The sequence below is a fragment of the Takifugu rubripes genome, chromosome 13 (assembly GCF_901000725.2).
Source record: "Takifugu rubripes chromosome 13, fTakRub1.2, whole genome shotgun sequence".
Taxonomy (NCBI): Eukaryota; Metazoa; Chordata; class Actinopteri; order Tetraodontiformes; family Tetraodontidae; genus Takifugu; species Takifugu rubripes.
In genome coordinates this window covers 19,839,926-19,860,756 of record NC_042297.1, presented here as the reverse complement: position 1 = coordinate 19,860,756, position 20,831 = coordinate 19,839,926, and the positions used below count along the sequence as shown (strand labels likewise).

The window sequence follows — 20,831 nt, the reverse complement described above, 5'->3', positions numbered from 1 at the left end:
TACTGAGGAGGAGAGGGAGGAGGTCTGAGCTGTGGATCCGGAGGAGTTGCCCTCCTCCGGGATGTTTCCTCGAGGATTCGGCAGGTGTGGCGCCCCCTGGTGCAGGCTCGGGGAGGTGCGCTCCAGGGAGGTGCGCCCTGGGTTTGAGGTGAGACGTGTTCCTTCATTACGTGCATGCACATTAGCACACATGCTAATTTTATTTGAGTCTGAGTTCTGTCCGTGAGTTCTAAAATGAAGCGTTTTTGCAGTATCCTTCATGGCTTCAGGTCTTAAATGAACCCTCCTGCAGCGGCCGTGGGGACAGATTTAACATCAGAATCAAGCGTTGACTCTCAGCAGGTAAACATTGTTCCAACTGCATGAGGAAATTCATCAGACAGTCTGTGATTTACAAGTTTTGTGAAGATGGACGAGATTACAAACCGTTGGGGAAGGCAGGTTTTGACGGATTATTTGACGTTCCAACACTGTTAGTGAACCTGTTCTACACTCTTGAATATATGAACAGATGGTCTCCATTAATAACCTCGACTCTTGTATTATGTGATGTGGCTACTGAGTCTCCAACACTTGCCAAGACCAACTGTTACCGAAAGCTCTAAAGCGTTGATGGGTATTGGTCCGCGTCTTTCCTTTAAACCTGGACAGTGCAAATACGAGGAAGCGCTGAAAGGAGGAGGACATCTGCTGCGTCAATACAGATATTGATCCAACGTCCATCACTTACGGGGGTGAGACCAAACCCCCAACACTCCCACGGTCCCGGGCCCCCGCCTGTGCAACCTTTATTCAGCAGGAAGGCCGCAGCTCAGCTGTGATGGCGTGAGGAAAAATCCCTCTGAGAGCTTTAAACCCACAGAAATATAACTGAGCCTTGAGGTGCACATTTGAGTTTCCCCTTTATGATGATGTCTGGATGAATAATTGTAGAAAAAAACCCCAGCAAACGCTGTTTAAAGAATATTGAGATTGAAGAATTTCCTAGTTTTCACTTCACGTATGAGGAAAAATGAGTCTTTTTGCACGTTCATCCCCTCAACTGGCTCTGAACTGAACTCATTTACTGTTTTTTGTCACCAACAGGGCTCGAGCGGTGGCGACCGGCGGTCCGTCTGCATGCTGCTGCGGTGGAGCTGTGGCCGCATCGATGGAGGAAAAGTCATTATCGGGTTATGAGTGTTGGACAGGTCGTGGGCAGAGGAGAGCCGCTGCCATCGGCGAAGGCCACGCGTGCCCATCCCCACCGACCCCAGGGTCCAAAGGAGGAGCCGGGACAGTCCGAGATCTGGGTGACCTTTGCACTGACCCCTGTGGGGAGGAGGGTGTTTTATGATCACATCAGGGAGAAGTTGGAAGAAAGAAGCTATTGAACTGAGCCGTCCAAAAGGCTCCAACATCTGAGACGTGCACAGGAGCTCTGCACAGTTTCCTTACTTTAAGCATTCTGCAGCTGAATGAAAAGCTAAAAGCTACTTTATACTAAACTGTAGTTTAAAGACATCCCATTAATAAACACCCTTCACAGATAGATGGACATAAAGAAAATGTAAAATAAGCGGAACGTGAAACGATCCAAATACTGACTGAAGGAGTTTTCAGGCCAGATGTTGGTAGTGATTCTGTCGCCCCCAGCTGGAACCATCAGGTACTGCAGCGGAATATCATCGTAATCAAGCCAATTTATTTTATTTAAAACATTAGATAATTATAAATAATATATATTAATACATAATATAATATTTATATGTATATAGTGTATATATACATGCTGCATTAACAAAGACAAAAGGCAGTGTTTTTTAGGTTTATTTATTCTCAAATATATAGTGTCATGTAATAATTCATCATATTGGGATTTAACAGCTATAGTTTCCTTTTCCCCCTTTAAAATGATGTATATATGTTGCATGCGTGTAGATGTTATTGTAATGCACTTGAAGGTGTCGAACCTTAAAATGTTCATTTGCAAGTTGACAATACATCAAAGTATTTCCATTCTGAGATTAAAACATCGAGAAGTATAATATATTAAAAATGAAGGCCTCTGTGTTTCAAGCAGAAGTGAAAGTAGAAAATGTGTCTATTTTCAAAAGTATGTTCACATGTAAACATTTAAACACACGTGCACGTTCCTCATAGAGAATTTAAGGATCCACAGGTGACAGATTTGCAAAGATTCAAACAGTTCAGAAGTAAGACTCATCAAAATTAACAAAGTGCTTCACTTTATAAAAGCTTAAGTACAAAACCGTGTTGTCAGAGACAAGAAACAGTCGTCAACATCTTCATTTTTCAATGACCTGTAAACACAGCAGGTAGCGTAAACACTGATTTCACCGTCCGGACGACTACCTAAATATAATCTCAAACAAATGCTTTGGGCGATTACCTCCAGAAACAGAACAAGCGGAACACATTCATGACAAAAAGGAACACAACTGTCACGGCCGTACTCTGAAAATAGAGCACCGTGCTGAGATTTGACACCCACGAGGAGGTGAAGACAAAAAGCGCCACTCATCCGTAAAGCGACGAAGATCTTAGACGGCACGACGGTGCGTCTACAAACTACTGGGACAAGAACGACACAACCACAATTCAAAAATATATGGGGACATTAATGGAGAAAACAGGAAGCAAAGAATAAAAAGTGTCCGTGATAACGTGTTTAAAATCACAATCTTGAACAGCTACATAATTAATTTGAATTTCTCTTTGCTGAATTAAACGTTACATGTGCCAATGACACACACACACACACACACACACACAGGTCTGAAAATAAATATAAGACTTCATATTTACGGAACTGTTGATAAGAATGATTAAATAACGATTTTCTGTCCCGTTTTAATTCCTTGTTTTTTGGATTGTGGTTATTTTCCCCGGATGCAAACACGAACAGTGAGTGATGACAACTGACACATAGAAATGATGTATAATGCACCATTAACCAATTGGTCAAACCTTGAGATAATTTAAAGCGATATGATTAAAGGTTACACTTGTATTTACACGAACGTTGCTAAAATCCGTCTAAACCTGCCGTGGCTACATACACGTGTGGTAGCTCTGCTCACTCCATGACTCTGGATCCGTGCACTGAAGTGGGAAAAATGCACAATATTCTGACCTAAAGCCGGTCCTGGAATCAAATCATCGCTATTTAAATCTTTTTTCCAATTACCATTGGTACGTTTACGGCCGGTGTCACATTTAAAGGGATTACAGACTTGACTTTAACTTGGTATCAGACAGATATGAACACGCACGCTCGTCTCCTCGTGCGGTCGCTACACTGGGCTTCTGAGCCGTGGTCCACTCTTTGCACCAACATGTCAGGATGAGATCTTTCCTTTTTCCTTTGCATTGAAGACATCCAGTCTAACTAGCGTGAGAGGTCGATGCTAGGCAACTCGGCTAAAAATGAAACCCTTGTATTTTTCTCACGGTAAAATAGTTTTGCATTTTTGCCTTGTAAACGTTAGCAGAGATATAAAATACCTTCCTCACCCCATAATATGTCCACACTGCCTGTGTGCCTCAACACAGACGGCTGAGAATGTCCATTTCTCAATCAAGCGGCAAATTTAGACCGTACAATGTCTGTTTAGTTGCTCTGTTTCACTTCAGTAATGTCCAAAATCCAGAGAGTTACAGCTGACAGATTAATCCACCCCATCAAAGCCTTGTGCATTTTCAATGGCGATATGCAGCTTGTCCCTCAACTCCTCAAAAGATTCATAAGGCGGCAGGTCCAGACGATTGAAGCTTTCAGGAAGAAGACGGACAAAAGAGGAATTACATTCAACATCACTTACAACAGTAGTAGTTGTTATGCCGACATCCTGCCACTAGGAGGCGTAAACAACTATCACATAGATATAATTAAATTAGAGCAAATAAGAAGCTTATAGAAGCTTTAATGAAAAAACCCAACTATATTACTAACAATGTTACAATTTTGAAAAAAGATTCCAATGTATTGTTAACTAATGAATGAAAAATAAATAAATTAAACAGGAGGAATGTAAAAGATCAACCCCTTATTAAAAGCTCTACAGTAGGCTCCTAAACTTTAACCCTAAATGATCAGGAAGTGTGTTAATATGTATATAAATCTGGTTACCATGTGTGAGCCCGTGGCAGCTTATCACGTGTTCCCCACTGCTCAATGGTGAATAGCTGTGGTCCGTTAGATCCTGGGCAACGCAACATTAATACGCTTAACATAACAACATCAACTCAAAGAGGATCAAGTGCTCGTAAACATGCGATATTACCATAGAGCTCAGCGAAGCCGTTCATGGGGACCCTGGACGTCCCAGTCACAAACTGCAAGAGCCGAATTCTCCTTTCTCCGTCCATCAACAGCACAGTCTGTAATAACCAAAAACACACAAATGTGTATTCAAAATATACATCAAACGCCTCATGGCGGAAAGTTCCAGGGTAGACAAAGAAACTTACTTTCCAAAACCACTGGATCACAATGTGGTTGGAGGCGTAGCCGCTCTTGTACCTGGTATTTTCCCTCCAATCGTTCACGTCCACGTCCCCCAGACCACACATGAGCAGCTGAGCGGGACAAAGAGGACACGTTAACCGTCTGGACGGACCCACGCTGGGCTCAGACTGGGAAAAACTCACCTCCAGCTCATTCTCATCAAAAATCTTGATCAAATCTAGTGGAATCAACTCAAAGAATCCCTAAATGTAGAACACATTTGTGTTGAAGCTTTTTCGTTAGGTTAACTTTGTGATTAGAGCCTGAATGGAGTCGAAATACCTCTTTGAACGCAGTCATCTGCATCTGTATCCTGTTCACGAAGCGCCACTGTATCACAAGACTGACGAGAACAGCAGCAGGTCAGAATCAAGCTATTTCTGAACTTAAAGCTGGTGTAAACTAAGTTCTCAGCTTCTTACTGGATGTATTCTTTCTTGTTGTCATTGGTGACGATGATGTCCGTGCCCCCTGACTTCAGCTCATGCTGGTGAGTCTTAAACAGTGAAAACATGACAGATTTGTGTGATTAAAGAGAAAGACACACCCCACAGGCTCAGAGAACCCGACCCTGAACGAACCTGTCCAAACAGCTCCTCGTCGACGGTAAACATCAAATCCAGGTCAGTTGGATCATTCTCCAAAATCCACATCAAGGAATTGAAATATTCACTGTCCTGAAGAAAGAGCCGACAAGAATGAAGATCGAAGCTTAGAAGAGCGGCTCAGAGGGGTGAAGGTGGTCATTTACAGCCCCACTCACAACAGACTCCATGTCCTGGAGGGTGATCGGCTTCTGCAGCATCATCTTGTAAAACGGCCGAATAAAGAAAGCTTCAAAGGACGCAAAAAAAACCCCTTTAAAAAGCGTGAACCCTCTTTCTAAAGGAACGTGAGTGAGAACGGCACGCACCATCCAGCAGTTTCCCGTGATGCACGGCCATGCCGGCCACACGGCCGATGAACTTGAAGTAGGTCAGGTGATCTTCGTTACATAAGCCTGAGTTGGGATTGATCTGCAGAGTATAGTTGTCTCTGGAACACAAGAATGGGTGTTTTCAAAAACTACGCGTAGCTGATCAATCGTTCTACACTGAATAATAAAATATCACAGCCACCAATGAGCTAATATTTAAGTTTGTGATCAAATGTAACATCTGAGCTGCCAGTGGAGTCCTGACGCTATTAAAAGGGAGGTGGCCAGAGAGCCAGGCCTGCTGTGGTAAATGAGCCCAAAGAGCAATTTGTTCTTGGCCTCCGGCCTGATGTCACAGCCAAGTGTGAATATATGCACGGACAACCAAGCCTCAGCAGCCATTTGCCACATGGCTTCGGTGGCATCGCCATGGCAATTAATCACACGATAATTTAGTGTGCGAAACCAAACTGTAAATATCTATGTGCTGCCACTTTGCCCCGCGTGAGCCGGATCATCTGCAGTCATGAGAGGCAGGGACAAACGTCTAAAGGGCTCAATGACGGGAAAAAGGAGGCACTCACGTAGCAGAATACTCAAACAATCCATAATATGGGTTGAACATCTCCTTCGACATGAGGAAGAACCACTCCCGGGCCACCCCTCCGTAGTCAAGTCCCTTCTCCCCCTCAAACTCCACCCAGAGCCGGGCTTTCAGCAGGTCGGCCCGCGACACGGAGAGGATGCGGCGGTACGAGTCCTCCAGGACCGCGTTCCGTTTTATCTTCATCTCGAACCGATTGGGGATGTCGGCCTTTGTGCAGATCATTCAGAAGACAGTTTACGGTCATGTGCAATGATGACGCGCGTAAACCTACAGTGAGTCCGAGAGACGGAAGTTCGGAGACGCACCGGCTTCTTCAGCTTCTTCCTGAAGTAGTCGTACTTTTGTTTGTAGTCTCTGGAGTAAGGCACTGCCTGTGAGCAACGGAGAACGGGGTTCATCTTTACCGTTTGGGTGCATCACGCTTAATATTTAAGATAACATCAGAAACCCTCAAGGAGGGAATATGGATCAGTCTGGTCAAACTCTCCCTCCACACAAATTATACTTACTGGTCCAGTTATAGCTGAGCTTTGTAATCTGGGATCTTCCCATTGCGTGATCCTTGTGTCTGTGAAACCAAATCCACCTTCATTATACTGACACTCACCCATTAGTTAGTCCAAACCCGTCATATCTTACTGTGATCTATGTAGAATATCCTCCCATCAGAGTGGACTCGCTCCTCCCAGCCGGGCTGGAAAAGCAAGTTTCTCATTAAATGTCTAAATGATCTCAAACTATCAGATGGAACTGACGGCACTATCAGTCAAACGCTGCCTGGTGCTGTTCTGATTAATCTGATTAACTGTTTGCAACACAAGATAAAATCTGTGTTTGACAACAGGACACGTCTGTGAGCTCCGGCCGGGTGGCAGCACGCAGAGAATTCGAGTGAGTAATTAGCACGTTAAAACAGAAAAAGACAGGAAGAGAAACGAACTCACCGGCAAAGGGCCGAGATCATTTGGATCAAGCGAGTCTCTTCTCCTCTGTGGAGGAATCTGGGATCTGAGTCTGGGGTCATTCTGGTACAGGAAAGTACTTTTTAGTTTTCTAACAGCCACAAACCTTCAAGAACTGGAAAATATGCTGAATCCTAGTTGGAGAAGAAAACCCGGCTGTTTGAGTGGTTGCGTTCTCACCCAGGTGGTAGACTTGGTGTTGTGGTCGATGAAAAACGGTCTTCCGTTAGGAGCACTGCGGACTTCCCAACCAGCTGGCAGGGAGCCCGATTCAAAAGGGGGCTCCGGGCTGGTGGTGGTCTGAGGAGGCTCCTGAGGAGCACAAGCCTGGAATGGTGGGGCACTCTGTGCTGCTGGGGGCACAGATGCAGCCTTCTGCCCAGTCAAAAGAACGTGCTCAACAAATCATTTATTTACATCAAATGGACTCCGTGCACAGGACTGGCGTCTACCTGGAGCGGGGGCCGTGACCACGAAGTGCTTCGGGTGCGGTGGTTGATGAAGTAGCGCCTTCCTTTACTGTCACGTTTCTCCTCCCAGCCTAAAGGCAACCCAGCGGAGGTTGGGAGCACCTATTGAAAAGGTGAAAATGCAGCATTAAGAAAAACAAAGAACACACACTGCAGAGGAGAAAAGGCTTGTTAAAACATGGGCAGGTGCCAGGGACTCAAACACTCACCACTGGATTAACAGGCTGTTCCTCTCTTGTTGAGCTGTGGGCACTTCTTCTGTAACTGGAATGGCGTGAACTTTGAACAAAACCCTGCGTGAGAAGGTCAGCAGAGGTCAGAGCCGACAGTCATCGCGGTTCCTTTAGGGCTCCCAGTAAAAGGGCTCACCGTCGGGGGGGTGTGCAGGTCGCCAGCGGCGGCCCCTGAAATCTGAACGTTCCTCATCTCGTCACAAAGTGAGTGAAGCTCTGGTGCGGGTGAGGGTGGAGAATGGCTGTTGCTGTGGTTGAACGTGGGCACCTCCTCGTTTAGGATCTCCCAGCTCTGCGGGATGAGACAGAAGAGGCGAGGTTAGAAGGTGGGTGGGGGAACTTTTTACCTGGTTTAACTTACCTCAGGAGACTCTCTGGCGTTGCTTTCATCAGGGTCTGAGATCTGTCTGCGCGTGATGAAAGTGCGCCCCCCCTCAGCACTGCTGCTGTGTCTTGGCTGCCTCTCCACGTCGCTGTCCCTGTTGGGGACACGCGTAAACACCCCATCAGCGCTGCGCTGGGCAACCTGCCGAAATGACCCAGGAGACTTCTCTTACTGCACTGTGGGTCGCTGCCACTGGGTGGTTCTGGTAGCGTGGTTGACGTAGAACGTTCGCCCGAGATTGTCCTGCCGCTCCTCCCAGCCAGGCGGCAGTGCAGGCAGCTGCTGGTTCTGTCTGGGGCCGGACATGTCCTCGTCCAGAAATGCCCAATCAGCCTGCACGACACCAGTACAGAGCATAGAAAAGAGCAGCTGCTTTGTTCAAGTTGTTAATGTTGGATTTTCATCATCCAAATGAACAAAAATGTGCCTGATTGGTGCCATTGTGTTGGATCATCCCATCAGTTCCATCGTTAGACTCACGTTGTCTTGGTGATCTGCAGTTTCCTCCTCCGAACCTGGGTTTTTTGGGAGGTAACTCATTTTGAGACGCAGGTGACCTTTGACCCTGGACTTGTGGCTGCACAGCAAACAGAAGAACTATTTACACAGGCCAATCATTTATCGGGTAAATACAAATATACATGTAAGCGAGTGGAAATCATTGAGTGCTGAGGTAAATCACACAAACCTCCGAGGGTGAAGCAGGAAGTCCTTGCATGTGAACGGCCTCTCGGTATCAGGATTTTCTGTCTGAGGGAGAAAACAAACACTTCCGTCACATCAACAGACCCGCAAACACCGGAAAATAGACGGCTCACTTTTCAATGTTGTGTTTACAATGAAACAAAAGGGGAACACAACATGAAACATAAACAGGACCATAGAAAACGCCGTGGAACAGGCGTCTGAATATGGGCGTATATGGTTACATTTAAATGGCGACGTGGGGAGGCTGAGGTCAAGAGCTTGTAGGAGAGAAGCTGCAACAACAATAGGTCTTGTTCAGTGAGTGAAGACCGAGGTTTTCCTGCTGACAGAGACTTACTGGTATCTGATTTAACGGGACGTCCACCTGCCCGAGAAAGTCATCACGTGTCTGACAAGGAGAGAGAGAATCACAGGGATGAGCTCCTGAAGACACACATGCAACCACACTAATGCCATTTGTTCAACAATCCTCTCCTTCATCCAACACATGCTCAGTAATCTGCATTTAGACTGAAATTAGATGACATAAAACAATAATAATCTGCACAACATTGGGGTCAAAACAGCTACAAAGAACTACAGATGATTCCCGACGTTCCGTTCCGTAGTTTGCAGTGAACCACAACGTGATGCACGGTAACCTGAAACCGTCCCCATGAATGATCTGATTGGACAACGGGGGCCGAGCTGTTGCTGGGAGCGTTAGCAGTTGGCACAAACGTGCGTGCGTGGAGGCATTTTACACGCAAAATGCCAAAAAAACCAGACAGCTGCTTGTTCATTGTGTAAAACCACAACCCCATAGGGAGAAAATGGCCTTGTGTTGCAGAAGTAAGCAGCTCCAAAAGTTGTGAAAGAGCACATTTTAATGTTCCATTTGAGGGAGACCTTTGCTTAGCTTCATTTAAAATAAGCTCTTCACAGTCAGTGTGAATGTTTATAGTTATTATCTGGAGCCCTGAAAGGTAAAATGCTCATCCTCATACCGGAGGACTGACACATGGAGTCAAATCTGTACTGAGAACAATTACACCGGCTAAGCTAAGGCAGCAAATGTGTATTTTGGTTTTTAACGAGCTATTTCAGATAAAGTGGCTATAAAAGTGGCTTTTTCTCTTCATATTACACCTCTACCACAGAGCTACACCACTAAAAAGGAGTCAGCAGTATAAGCACGGGAGAAGTGATCAGTTTGACGCTGTGAACACGGTAGACATGTATGTCATCGGAAAACAAGCTTCCAATAACGACTGTAGCTTGGAAACAAGGGAACATCCTCCAAAGTAACTCAGGTTACCCACCCAACACCTTTAAGCTAACCCACCCACCACCTTTAAGCTAACCCACCCAACACCTTTAAGCTAACCCACCCACCACCTTTAAGCTAACCCACCCAACACCTTTAAGCTAACCCACCCACCACCTTTAAACTAACCCACCCAACACCTTTAAGCTAACCCACCCAACACCTTTAAGCTAACCCACCCACCACCTTTAAGCTAACCCACCCAACACCTTTAATCTAACCTACTGTCATGAAAACCCATGAAAACCATGAAAGCACCAAATTTCCCTTTTGTATTATCCAAAAACAAATTAAAGTTTATGTTTTAAATCAATTGACCAATTTCTGCAGTGTTACTACAGTCGGTGGATCAATTCAGTAAACATGCATCATTTCTTAAATCTAAATGTGAGGTCCAATAAAGAACATCAGCAAGAAGAACCAACTTCTGCATTTGTCATAGCCAAGGTGAGGCTGTCTTATTTTAAAGGTATGAAAAAGGAGTTTTTCAACAGAAACTATAGACTGAAGTTGGAAAACGATTAATTATATACACACTTATTCCGAATTCTGCCTTCAGCATCGGATATAAAGGATGGTTGGCACCAATTTGAACCACCCTCACCTAAACAGAACGTCCAAAAATATCAGCCACCACAGCTCGATCTAAATATTTGCCAAATATAATCAACTGCTCCTAATTTTAAAAAGACTGGATTAAAAGTAGGACTCAAAGATGTGCTATTTTTTATCATTTAGAACAGTTGAACCCCACAGTGTGAACACAGAACACCTCTTTGGGTGAGAGGTGAGCTGGGGTCCCGCTCTCAAAGTTAAAGGCTTCGGGCTCATGACAACATCCTCTTTTAGGAAAATAAAAAAGGTCAGTGGTGCTCGGGTGCTGATTCAGTCTCCTGCATGTTGGTTCTGCCACAAACTCCCACTCTGGTACCTGGAAAGTGGGATAAATTGGTCTTCGCTCGCTAGAAATTTACATAAAATGCACCGAAATGCAAAGGCAACAGACGTGCAGACGCGTCGGCCGTCACAAATAATAACAAACAAGAGAACGTTCAAAAAGGTCGACCGCTGATTTAGTGGAAGGAGATGATCCAGTGGCTCTAAACTAAACCCAATCTTGTTATAAATAGTTTATGCACTTATCAGAAAATCCCTGACACGAGAAGCCAAAGCAAAAGTTCCAAGTTACAGACTTTTCCCACACATCAACCCTGAGGAACCGGGTCATTTGTGCTGGAGAAGAACCACTGCAGCGGTTTTAAAATGTATTTAAACGTCTTCAGGAACCAAAGTGTGACCTCCTTCCATTATATTCAGCGTTCAGGTAGCGTAAGAACACATCCATCCATCTCATCAGCTGCTAATTATGCTTGTACAGGAATACATGGGCAGAATAAAAACATTGGTTTTTATTATCCGACTGCACACGGCCAAAAACATTTAAAGGAAATCATTTAAAATTAATTTGCAGGCTAATCACTGCACAAGCCCTTACTTGACAACCTGCTAAATGCAGAGGCAGGCCGTCACTTGATACTTCACAAACACTGCCTGGAAGGAAGACACACAATCCTTTTACTGGGAAAGGCTCAGGGTCCCATCTTGCCTACATTACAGTGCCTCCACCATACACACATCATGTCCACAGATGGCTGGCATGACTGTGCGCTCCTCTAGTATCACGCAGTTAAATTTGAGTCCACGGGTCTGGGCAGTGCTACATACCCCCCAGACTATCTGGAGTCAGGGGGAATATTTCAGAGGGACTTTATTTTTATCAGCAAGGGACACTGCTTTTCCCACCGCTAAAAATAGCCCACTTAAATACTTAAATCGACTATTCATACCACTAACATAATCATAAAAATGAAGTGCTATTCAGTGGTAGATCATATCAGCATTTACAACAGGAAACGGACAGCGGGCTGCTTCCAGATATCACAGAGAACATGGAGTTACTGCAACCAAACACCCCTAAATGGTTGGGCTGGTTCATGGCCGGGCTGTAGCCGTCGTCTCATTTAGCTCAGCTAAAGTAAATACAGTAGCCGGAGCCGTGTGAACCGATCCTTTAACAGCATTATCAGAGACTAAACGCCAGCTTGTGTCTTTTTATGGCCCTTCGGCCACAGCAAATCCCGTTTCTTGTGGTTTCTTGTTTCTGTGAATTAGCAGCATTATGGGACAAAGTGAACCCGGAGCGGCTGAACCGCCGTCTCTCCGATTTATTTCAGCTCGTATCGGATCTGAAGGGGACCAGAGCAGGAATGGATCACTCACCTTGGTGGGCTGACCTGGGACTGCTTCTGTATTGTTCCATTTGTGGGTTGTATTTACATTGGGTGCAGAACCAGGTAACTTAGCTGGACCGCACGGGCTCAAATGGATGTGCACATGTGGAGAGCAAGGGCTACTTAGATTTGGGTTTGAAACATGACAGGAAATTCCAGTGTTAGCATACGGCACTTCCAGAGAAAAACTCCTTTGTATGGCGCGGTGAGAGACTTCCTCGGGCATTTCCTGCCCCTTTTCTACCGAGCTGAAGCTGTTTGGACTTTTCTCTGAGGATTTTCCCGAAGAGAACAAACACGCGGAGGTGCTACGATACAGTTTTTTGTGAGGGTCTTGTTTGCCCCCGGGGCAGTTCCGAGCCTCAGAATATCCTTCGGTGGTGGCGGTAGCTCCCTTTCTGGGTATAATTGGTCTCTGGTGGCCAAAGCGCAGAAGCAAGCTGCTCGAGTGACGATTCGATTTGTCTAAAGTTTGATCGGTCTCCTCCATCTTGCTTTTTGGTTCATCTTCTAAAGGAATATTGAATTGCACCATATGTTTGGTGTCCCTGGACTCGGCAGAGCTGCTTTCTTTTCGACGACAGTCGCTTAACTCCTTGGTGGTGGACCCCTTCCAAGTCACCTCCTCGGCATCTAGGAATTCGTTGGCAGATGCGCTGGCACAGAACTGGTGAGACCCCTTCGCTTGCGGAAGGAAAGGTAACGCCACCGGGCTGACGGGCGAAGCGGGTGGAGTACTGCAGGGGCTCTTTGGAAAAATAACCAAGGAGGAGCAGCGCCTCAGTGGGATTCTGGATTTGTGAAGCAGACGCTTGTCCTGGGTGGTCCTGTGCCTCTCCGGACCCTCAGACTCAAAGATGCTGTTGCTGCTACAGTACCCGGCGTCGCTGGCCATGCTACTGCTGCACGAGCTCCCGTCGGAGCCACTAACGATCCCTGGTTCGCCGCCCCCCGGGTCTCCATCCTCTGTACTAGCTTCCGGCTCTCCGCTGACCTTTCCGCGGGGCTGCAGGGAGATCTGCAGAACGCTTTTCTTAGTACATCCTCCAGTGTTAACACTGGGTATGAAAACTGAAGAGTGCTGCGGCGAATTTGCATAGTCTGCTGACAGACCCGTCACCTTCAAGTGGTAGGAGCCGTGCGCCAGGACGTCTGTCGGGCTACACGCTGGCACGACAGCTCCGCTGGTCTCACCATGGCTGCTGAAGCTCTCAGACAGGGGGTCCGTGCTGCTTCTCCTTGATGCAAAATGCAAGCGCAGCCGTCGTGCCATTCACTTAACTCTCTAATGGCCACTCCGGGAGCTGCATGGTCGGTCCGGCTCGTAGGAAAAAAGGAAAGCAAAGCAACTGCTCCGAGCTCTGCGCTGTGATCACAATCATTAGCGACTGCATGCTGCCAAAATAGCTCTGGTGACAACCTACATTCCTCCCCCGGCTGATCTCAGCTTTTAGTTATAGGAGGTCACTGGTTCTGTTTGGAGACATGATCCAAACACGCGACCTTTGAAACTAGAGCAACGCCAAAGGTCTGCCCCTTCAGCGAGCCTTAAACCAAAACAGAAAAATGCTGAAACTTACAGTAAACGACAATAATGTACTGCCCGGGCTTAGCTTAGCCGCTAGGTCACAGCTAGCTCCCGACAACCTGCCTGTTTAATCTCGAGCAGTGTCACATGTTCCTGGTTCATTCCCTTGCAAAGCAACAACACTGTAGCGATATATGTTGCATCTTGGAGCGAAGCTGCTGCGGGTTATTACAGCCTCCTCGGGCCATTTACACAAGGCTGCTTCCTGCCCCGGCTGTGCTTCTAGTGTTTCTTCTGCTCTGTGCCCCCACAAATATTTTTACCCACTGCTATTGAATTACAGGAAATGGACAGCAATGACTTTCCACATAATTTGGCAAGAACCTTTGGATTAAGCGACGAAATCAAACAGTATAGATTAACCACGGCTATGAAAACGCGTGGCCTTTAAAAGGAAAATGCCAATAAAGCTTGGTAAAATGGCAGCCACAAGGTATTTTATCATGTTCTATATTCCTGGATAAAATAAGATGCCAAAGGAGAGGAAAACTCAGAAGGACAGGATGTAACTGAGTTTACCTTATCGGCAACATGACTCCTGTCATCTGACACCTCATGTAACAAAGTCAGATTTCAACTCCGTAGCTGTTGACAGTCCCGTTTATTAATGGAAACGTATTATAAGCAGGGCCGGCCGATTTCAGCACATTACTCTGCATCTAAATCAGCTTCGGCCTCGGCGGGATGCTGAGGTACACACTCAGGTTAACGACATGATTCACCAGTCAAGCCCAATGCCTTCTTATAAAACAGCATGACGAGCAAGGCAGCACCTCGTGATCGGCTATTAATCACCCATCTGCCTTAAAACGAGTTTGGTGACGCACACGTCACATTTCAAGCCCGACTGAGTGATGTCACCCACAAATAATGAAGCCATGTTGCCAGTAATATACATGATCATGGCGCCAAAGTGAATAAAACAAAGGAAGCAGCGAAGGACAAACTATAATAACCTCTTTGTTGTCCCGTGACCACAGCAGAGGAGGAGAAAAGAGATGATTCACAACAGGAGACACAGAAATTTAAATTAAATCATTTTGGTGGATTTCATCAACAGCAAAACCAGCATTCACTTTACAGGAAATCATCAGAGTCTAAATTAAATATTTAGTGTTTACTTGAACTTTGTTTTTCCAATTTAAACCAACTGTCACTATTAAATTCGGGCCATTAACAAAATTCCCATAATACTGCACCATTGTTTTAGCAGCTAATAACAAGAGCGACACACATGAAGGTTGTGTTCACAATGTTGACACGCCCGCAAATATCCTTCAAAATACCCACGGGGCATGCCAGGAGGCGTCGAGGCGCCACGCCCACCACTCGTCACGTTAGGATAAACCTGTCCCATCATACTCGGAAACGTTCCGACGTGAACCAGCCACCTCAAAATGGCGCCTGCTGAACACCTTCCTGCACTCAGGCCAACATTTCATCAGCCATCATCTGGAACTTACATGTTTCCAACTCCTTTTTTAAATAGGTGCTGCTGGTCTCCAGGCAACAATAATAAAAGTGAAGATTGTTACTGTTTCGCCCCCTTCTGGGCCGATACACAGCTTTTACTGTCACCCGAACAACAGTGGCCATTTTTTACTTCGTGTTTTACAAATATACTTATACTCTGAACTCATTGCGGGCCCCTCGGAGGCCTTATCTCATTCAGCAGTGGAGGAATTGCCAAATCAGTCTCATTTTATTATTCAGATAAGCCATGAAACTGCAGGTTTGACAGGTAAATGAATCACCGTCTCCAATGTTACTCAGCTGGGATCCAGATATTTAAAAACTACTACGCACATTTAATGTTTAAAAATGTTAGCTAGAATTCAGTGTGTAAAATATTGTGGTGATTAAATTCACAACCCTGTTTATGAGATGTACAAATAGCAGAGTGGAGCAACCAGATGTGTTCTACATGTGGTTTTGTGACTCAGTGGTCCAGTTATACATCAGCAGCCTGAAACTGGGTCGGCAGCTCAACTCAAGCCAGTTCTGTTCTCAATAACTTCTAAAATGCACAAAATGCTGTATTTCATTATGTTCCAGGGGAAATAAATCCATGTTTTTGACTGTTGATTGTGTGTCTTGGTTGAGGACTACAAAGGTGCCCGTTTAAAATGTCTCTTTTATAACTATTCTTTTTTTTTTTTTTTTTTTTTTTTTTAAATCGTAGGAAATGCAAACATTTCTTTTGACGTATATTTTGAACTTATGCGACAGCCAGCATCCGTTCGTCTGTTAGCAACTCCAAAACTTTCAGTAAATGCTGATACAAATGGGCTAAAGGAGAGAGGGGCACATTTTGGCGACGTTCTGGACTTTGACCTTGGCTTTGACCTGTGCGATGTTGCTTAACCCTGCATTACTGCTGCCTTTATACTGGTACTGGTTAACTTGTACAGTTATTTTTAAGTTCAACAACCTCCATTAAAGGAAGACAGGCTGCTGGTACACCTGTCCCCCTGCATGAACACACACAAGGTTGTTTTGGGTATAAGTCACAATATGTGGGCAAATTACTTGCTTGGCAGAGGTCTTTTTTTAGACATTTAACTAGTTTGATTTTTTTTTGATAGACAATAAAGGACCTGGGGAGGCTAAAAATGCAACTCCTGCTCTGGGTGACAGCCCCCAACATCAAAGGTGGAGTTTTGGTTGTTTTTGAGGCGCGCTGGTCTCTTGTAAATGGAATTAGAGCTCCAAGAAGGGGCTCATTTATCCCCCAGATCATTTTACTTATGTACTGCTGCCAGGTCAGAGTGACACTTTTAACAGATATGATGAAAAGGGATTTTTAAAACATGTATATTTCACCTTTAACGCGGCGTGCACGCTCCACCCGCAGAGCTACAGGAGCATTGCACAACACTCTGGCATTCATAAAACAACTGAAATGTCGGTTCCCACAAAGTCTTTACAGGATTTACGGTGAACTTTGCGTCCTGTCTGTCTACCCAGCCACAGCTGTGCAGACAGACAGGCTTTGGACTGGTCCAGAGGCAGATTCGCCCCTATTTACTGTTGTCAATTGTACCATTAAAGCTGACGAAACTGCAATATGACACGTTACATTTAACACTAATAGCGTTTCCTGTCATGCACAGAGCACCTTCTGCTACAAAGGCTCTATACAAAGAGTCTATTACACACAGGAGAGATGTAAAGCTACTTGGTTCATTACCTAATGGCATTAGTCTCTTAAGCCGACAATCTCTGGCTGTTTTATATCATTTCATGAAACGTGTGTGTTCATTTGTAACCATTTAATAACTTACCAGACGGTTTTCATCAAACACCTCAAACAGCAAGCGATGCTTCCTGGGATCAACCTGAAATTCAAAATTGACAATAAAAATGAATAAATACCGGGTTTAACGAGGAGCCGTTGCGTAACAACGCGGCTTTCAAGGTGTAGCTGCTGTTCAATATGACACCCAGGTCAATAACATGCATGCCACTGTGTGCACGTGACATCTTGATTCATTTTAAGGTTTACTCACTCTAAAGAAGAATTCTTCATTCCATTTAGGGTCCAAAGTCTTTGTGCCATGAAACAGGGAGAAAAATGGTGTTTAAAAGAGTCACAGGAAGAGGAAAATACCAAGATAAGAGCAAACATTGATGCTGACTCACCTTCTTAATAGTTTTAGTCTGAAGACTTGTGATTTCCCCGCTGGCGGGGTCATAGAGGGACAGTTTTGTATACGGGTCGCTACAAGAATCAAATATGCAGCCTCATTAGCGTCGTGTGTTGCATAAGCTAAACATGATAACGACACTGGGGCTTCGTTAGACGCTGCCCTCCTTAGGAACATTAACCTCAGCCGCGTCACAACCTCACTGAACACTGGGTATCCTCTGCGGTCACCGACATTTATAAAAACATCCATCATCGTATCACATTATCCATTAACCCACCTCAGCGCCCTTTAATGCTCACAGCAACGTTCTGACAGCATTAGTCAGTTAATAATGACGTTTGTCTTTAACCAGCACAGAAAATTCTTCATCATTATCAAACATAATTTTCAATTAGATGCCCCAAATGGCCAAATATGCTTCGCCTCTTTGTTGTAGTCTAGATTTTAGTGTAAAATTTTAGTGTAAAATGCAGGAAACTGCCATTACACAATGACAGGAAGAAGACTGTTTACAATTGCAGACAATTAAACACATATCCTGGCTCCAAAAACAAATTAAGAGGAAAATTACAGGACTGTGTGGCTAAACAATAATAAAATTATGCTTTAAGATTCTTTAGAACTTACCTAGCTCCTAAAATATCTTTCTTTGCCAACCCAATGCCTGCAACAACTTTCACTTTTAGGATTCTGGATTCCTCCTGAAATGACATCAAATAACGCAGATCTGAATATGGTGATGAAATAGAAGATGAATAATAATAATAATAATTACCAATCGTGACAAAATAGTTACACATCAAACATTTACCCAGCATAACAGAGAAAAGCCAATATAGGAAGCACAAGAGGAGCGCGGGAATACGTGTGGGAATTCCCGGTAGTCCTGGTGGGAATGCTGGATCTAAATCAACATAGTTTTGGCAGGTCCTTTATTTCTTGTCCTAATTTCCTTTGCGACTGTTGTCCAACAGAACCGGATGTAGTTCAACCCAACTGTACTTTTACTGTTAAACTAGACAGACACCATTTTTAAACCAGCCTTGTGTGGAGCGACGAAAACCTGCTTCCAATCTCAGAGTTGACATGTTTACAATAGCAATGAATGCAATGTGTGTGTGTGTGTGTGCGTGCGTGTGTGTGTGCGTGTGTGTAGTACTTCAGTACCAAAATATGCATTCTTAGGATACCTTTGAGGAGAAGTATAGAAGAACCGCAGTTCTTCGGTTTAGTTAATCGGTTTAGAAGATGCACAAGAAAATAGAAGTACAGCAGGATGTGTGTGTGTGTGTGCGCGCGCGCGCGCGCGTGTGCGTGAGGCCAAAAAAAAGGCGTCAACAACTCGGAAAGCAGTGAATAAAAGTGAGCGATCGTGAATTCTTCGTGACGGAACCACGTTTCTAAACGCCGTGTAGAACCCCCGAACACACTTAGAGCAACACGTTGCCTCAATTAGCTTGATGAGCAACTTTTGAGCGCGTGGCGGAGTTAGCCCGGAATACTTAGCCTGTCGGCTAACAACAAGGGAGTTCCCAGAGAAGGGAGATGAAAACGGGGGAAAGGCGCCCTAACCCTGACCCTAACCCTGACCCTAGCCCTCACCTCGTCCGTGTGGAGCCCCCGGACCGGGGGCGACAGCGACGCCATGGCCTCCCTCCCTTGGCTTCTTCCTGGAGAGCGACGGTCAGAAGAGCGGCCGGTGTGTGCTGGCTCCGGCTCTGTTATGGCCTCATGTGATTTTACACTGGATGTTATTAGATAAGAGCCAGTTGTGACACCGCCGTCACTGCTGTTCCTGTTCCTCCTCCTCCAGCTCCGCTTCCTCCTTCCTCCCGTCTCCTCCCTCCTCTTCCTCCGCAGGACCTGCAGCCAGGAGGGTTTTTAGCCTGGAAAAGTGTGGTGTGGAAATGGAAAAACATAACAAACTGTTGATTTCCATTAATGAGGATGTTATTATATTCTACTTCGACGCTGGCAATGATGATACCACTGATAATATACCTTTAACTACAAGTCTATTACTGTAAAATGAAGGTGCAACTGAGTTTTGATGAAACAAAATTCTCCATTTTATGAAATTCTAAGTTCTATCCAAACTACTGAAAGCTTCTATTGTTGAATTCTCGGCATTTCTTGGTCCTGCTGGAGAATAAATGACATGTGTGAACCTGTGACTTATTTTCTTCTGTAATGGTGAAAGTCATCCGCTTGCACAATCGCCAGTTTCCAGTCAGGAGCAAAGTAATCAAGTAATAAATGCTCCTCACTCAGATTTAGGAAGGGGAATTTGAAAGTTGCCTTTGAACATTTGGAAACTTTCTCCAGGTCTGCCGGTGGACCAAATCAGGACCAGTGATATTTGTGATTTAAACTGCTGAGGAACAGGAAAACAAACAGTGTGTGGCTGAAAATGCAGCGACTGTTACTGCCATCAATCAAACTGACAGCTCAGGCGAAGCATGTTTGGCTGTGCAACAAGACCACGGATAAGTTCCTCTCAACGAGCTGGTCAGGGCAGCTGCAGGTCTAAATGTTATAGAGATTCAGCCACACGTCCGTGTTGGTTCTCATTCAGCCAGGTCGTGACCCTAACCCAGGCATGGGCAAACTACGGCCCAGGGGCCACACGCGGCCCGTTAAACGTTTTAATCCGGCCCGCCAAACTTGAAAAATTAAATGAATAAACCTTGTTAATGTTATATTTTCACTGCAATTCTGGTGTTTTCCCACTAGAAAAAAGACAGTCAGGAGGAGAGTGATGGTGATATCCTGAAGGATAACAGAACTTTCAGTGCTTTAAAATAGAAATGGTTATTAATTTTTTTTAAAAAGGCACATTTTATTCATTTGATTTTAAGTGTTTTAAGACTCATTCCAACGTCAGATATTTTGTTGCAATGCTTCTCTTCATTTTCATTTGAAATTAAAGCACATGTTTTCTCCATATCCCAAGATGTGTATTTTTTCTCCATCCATCCATCTGCTCCTGGTCCGGCCCCTTTGTCAAATGTTAGAACCCATTGTGGCCCACGAATCAAAATGTTTGCCCACCCCTGCCCTAACCCCAACTCAGGGGCCTTGACAACCCAATCCTCGGACCAAACCTCTGGCTAGAGGGACATGGAATGTGGTTTTGCTGGGGGAAGGAGCCTGAGCTTGGGCAGGAGGTTGAGAGGCAGCGTTGAGGGTCACATCCCTGCGCCTT

General features: G+C 45.1%; 1 protein-coding gene and 1 long non-coding RNA gene across 5 annotated transcripts; one reads left to right on the top strand and one right to left on the bottom strand.

The window, feature by feature from the left end:
• The first annotated feature begins 6 nt into the window (after positions 1-6).
• Positions 7-2,586, top strand: LOC105417295 (uncharacterized). The gene is made up of 3 exons (XR_965040.2): positions 7-148; positions 252-342; positions 1,087-2,586. It is a non-coding gene; the product is annotated as an uncharacterized lncRNA (long non-coding RNA).
• Positions 1,794-19,391, bottom strand: nedd4a (NEDD4 E3 ubiquitin protein ligase a). 4 transcript variants are annotated; one of them, XM_011610316.2, is made up of 29 exons: positions 19,229-19,391; positions 18,254-18,327; positions 17,619-17,697; positions 17,486-17,524; positions 17,261-17,314; positions 9,129-9,179; positions 8,772-8,833; positions 8,564-8,660; positions 8,256-8,416; positions 8,060-8,177; positions 7,835-7,990; positions 7,675-7,758; positions 7,448-7,567; positions 7,176-7,370; positions 6,978-7,058; positions 6,673-6,727; positions 6,543-6,601; positions 6,339-6,404; positions 6,011-6,240; positions 5,424-5,545; positions 5,274-5,344; positions 5,092-5,187; positions 4,933-5,006; positions 4,793-4,853; positions 4,654-4,713; positions 4,474-4,581; positions 4,287-4,383; positions 4,133-4,205; positions 1,799-3,774 (listed from the first exon to the last, which is right to left on the bottom strand). In XM_011610316.2, exons 1-29 carry the CDS (start codon positions 19,271-19,273, stop codon positions 3,672-3,674), a joined length of 2,691 nt encoding a protein of 896 aa, XP_011608618.2. In that variant the 5' UTR covers positions 19,274-19,391; the 3' UTR covers positions 1,799-3,671. The 4 variants fall into 4 exon arrangements, with proteins under 4 accessions (XP_029701679.1, XP_029701681.1, XP_029701682.1 ...); XM_029845822.1 differs by lacking the exons at positions 17,261-17,314; positions 17,486-17,524; positions 17,619-17,697; positions 18,254-18,327; positions 19,229-19,391 and adding exons at positions 12,378-13,406; positions 13,509-17,232 and having other exon boundaries at positions 1,797-3,774; XM_029845819.1 differs by lacking the exons at positions 17,261-17,314; positions 17,486-17,524; positions 17,619-17,697; positions 18,254-18,327; positions 19,229-19,391 and adding an exon at positions 12,378-17,233 and having other exon boundaries at positions 1,794-3,774.
• Positions 19,392-20,831: the final 1,440 nt, after the last annotated feature.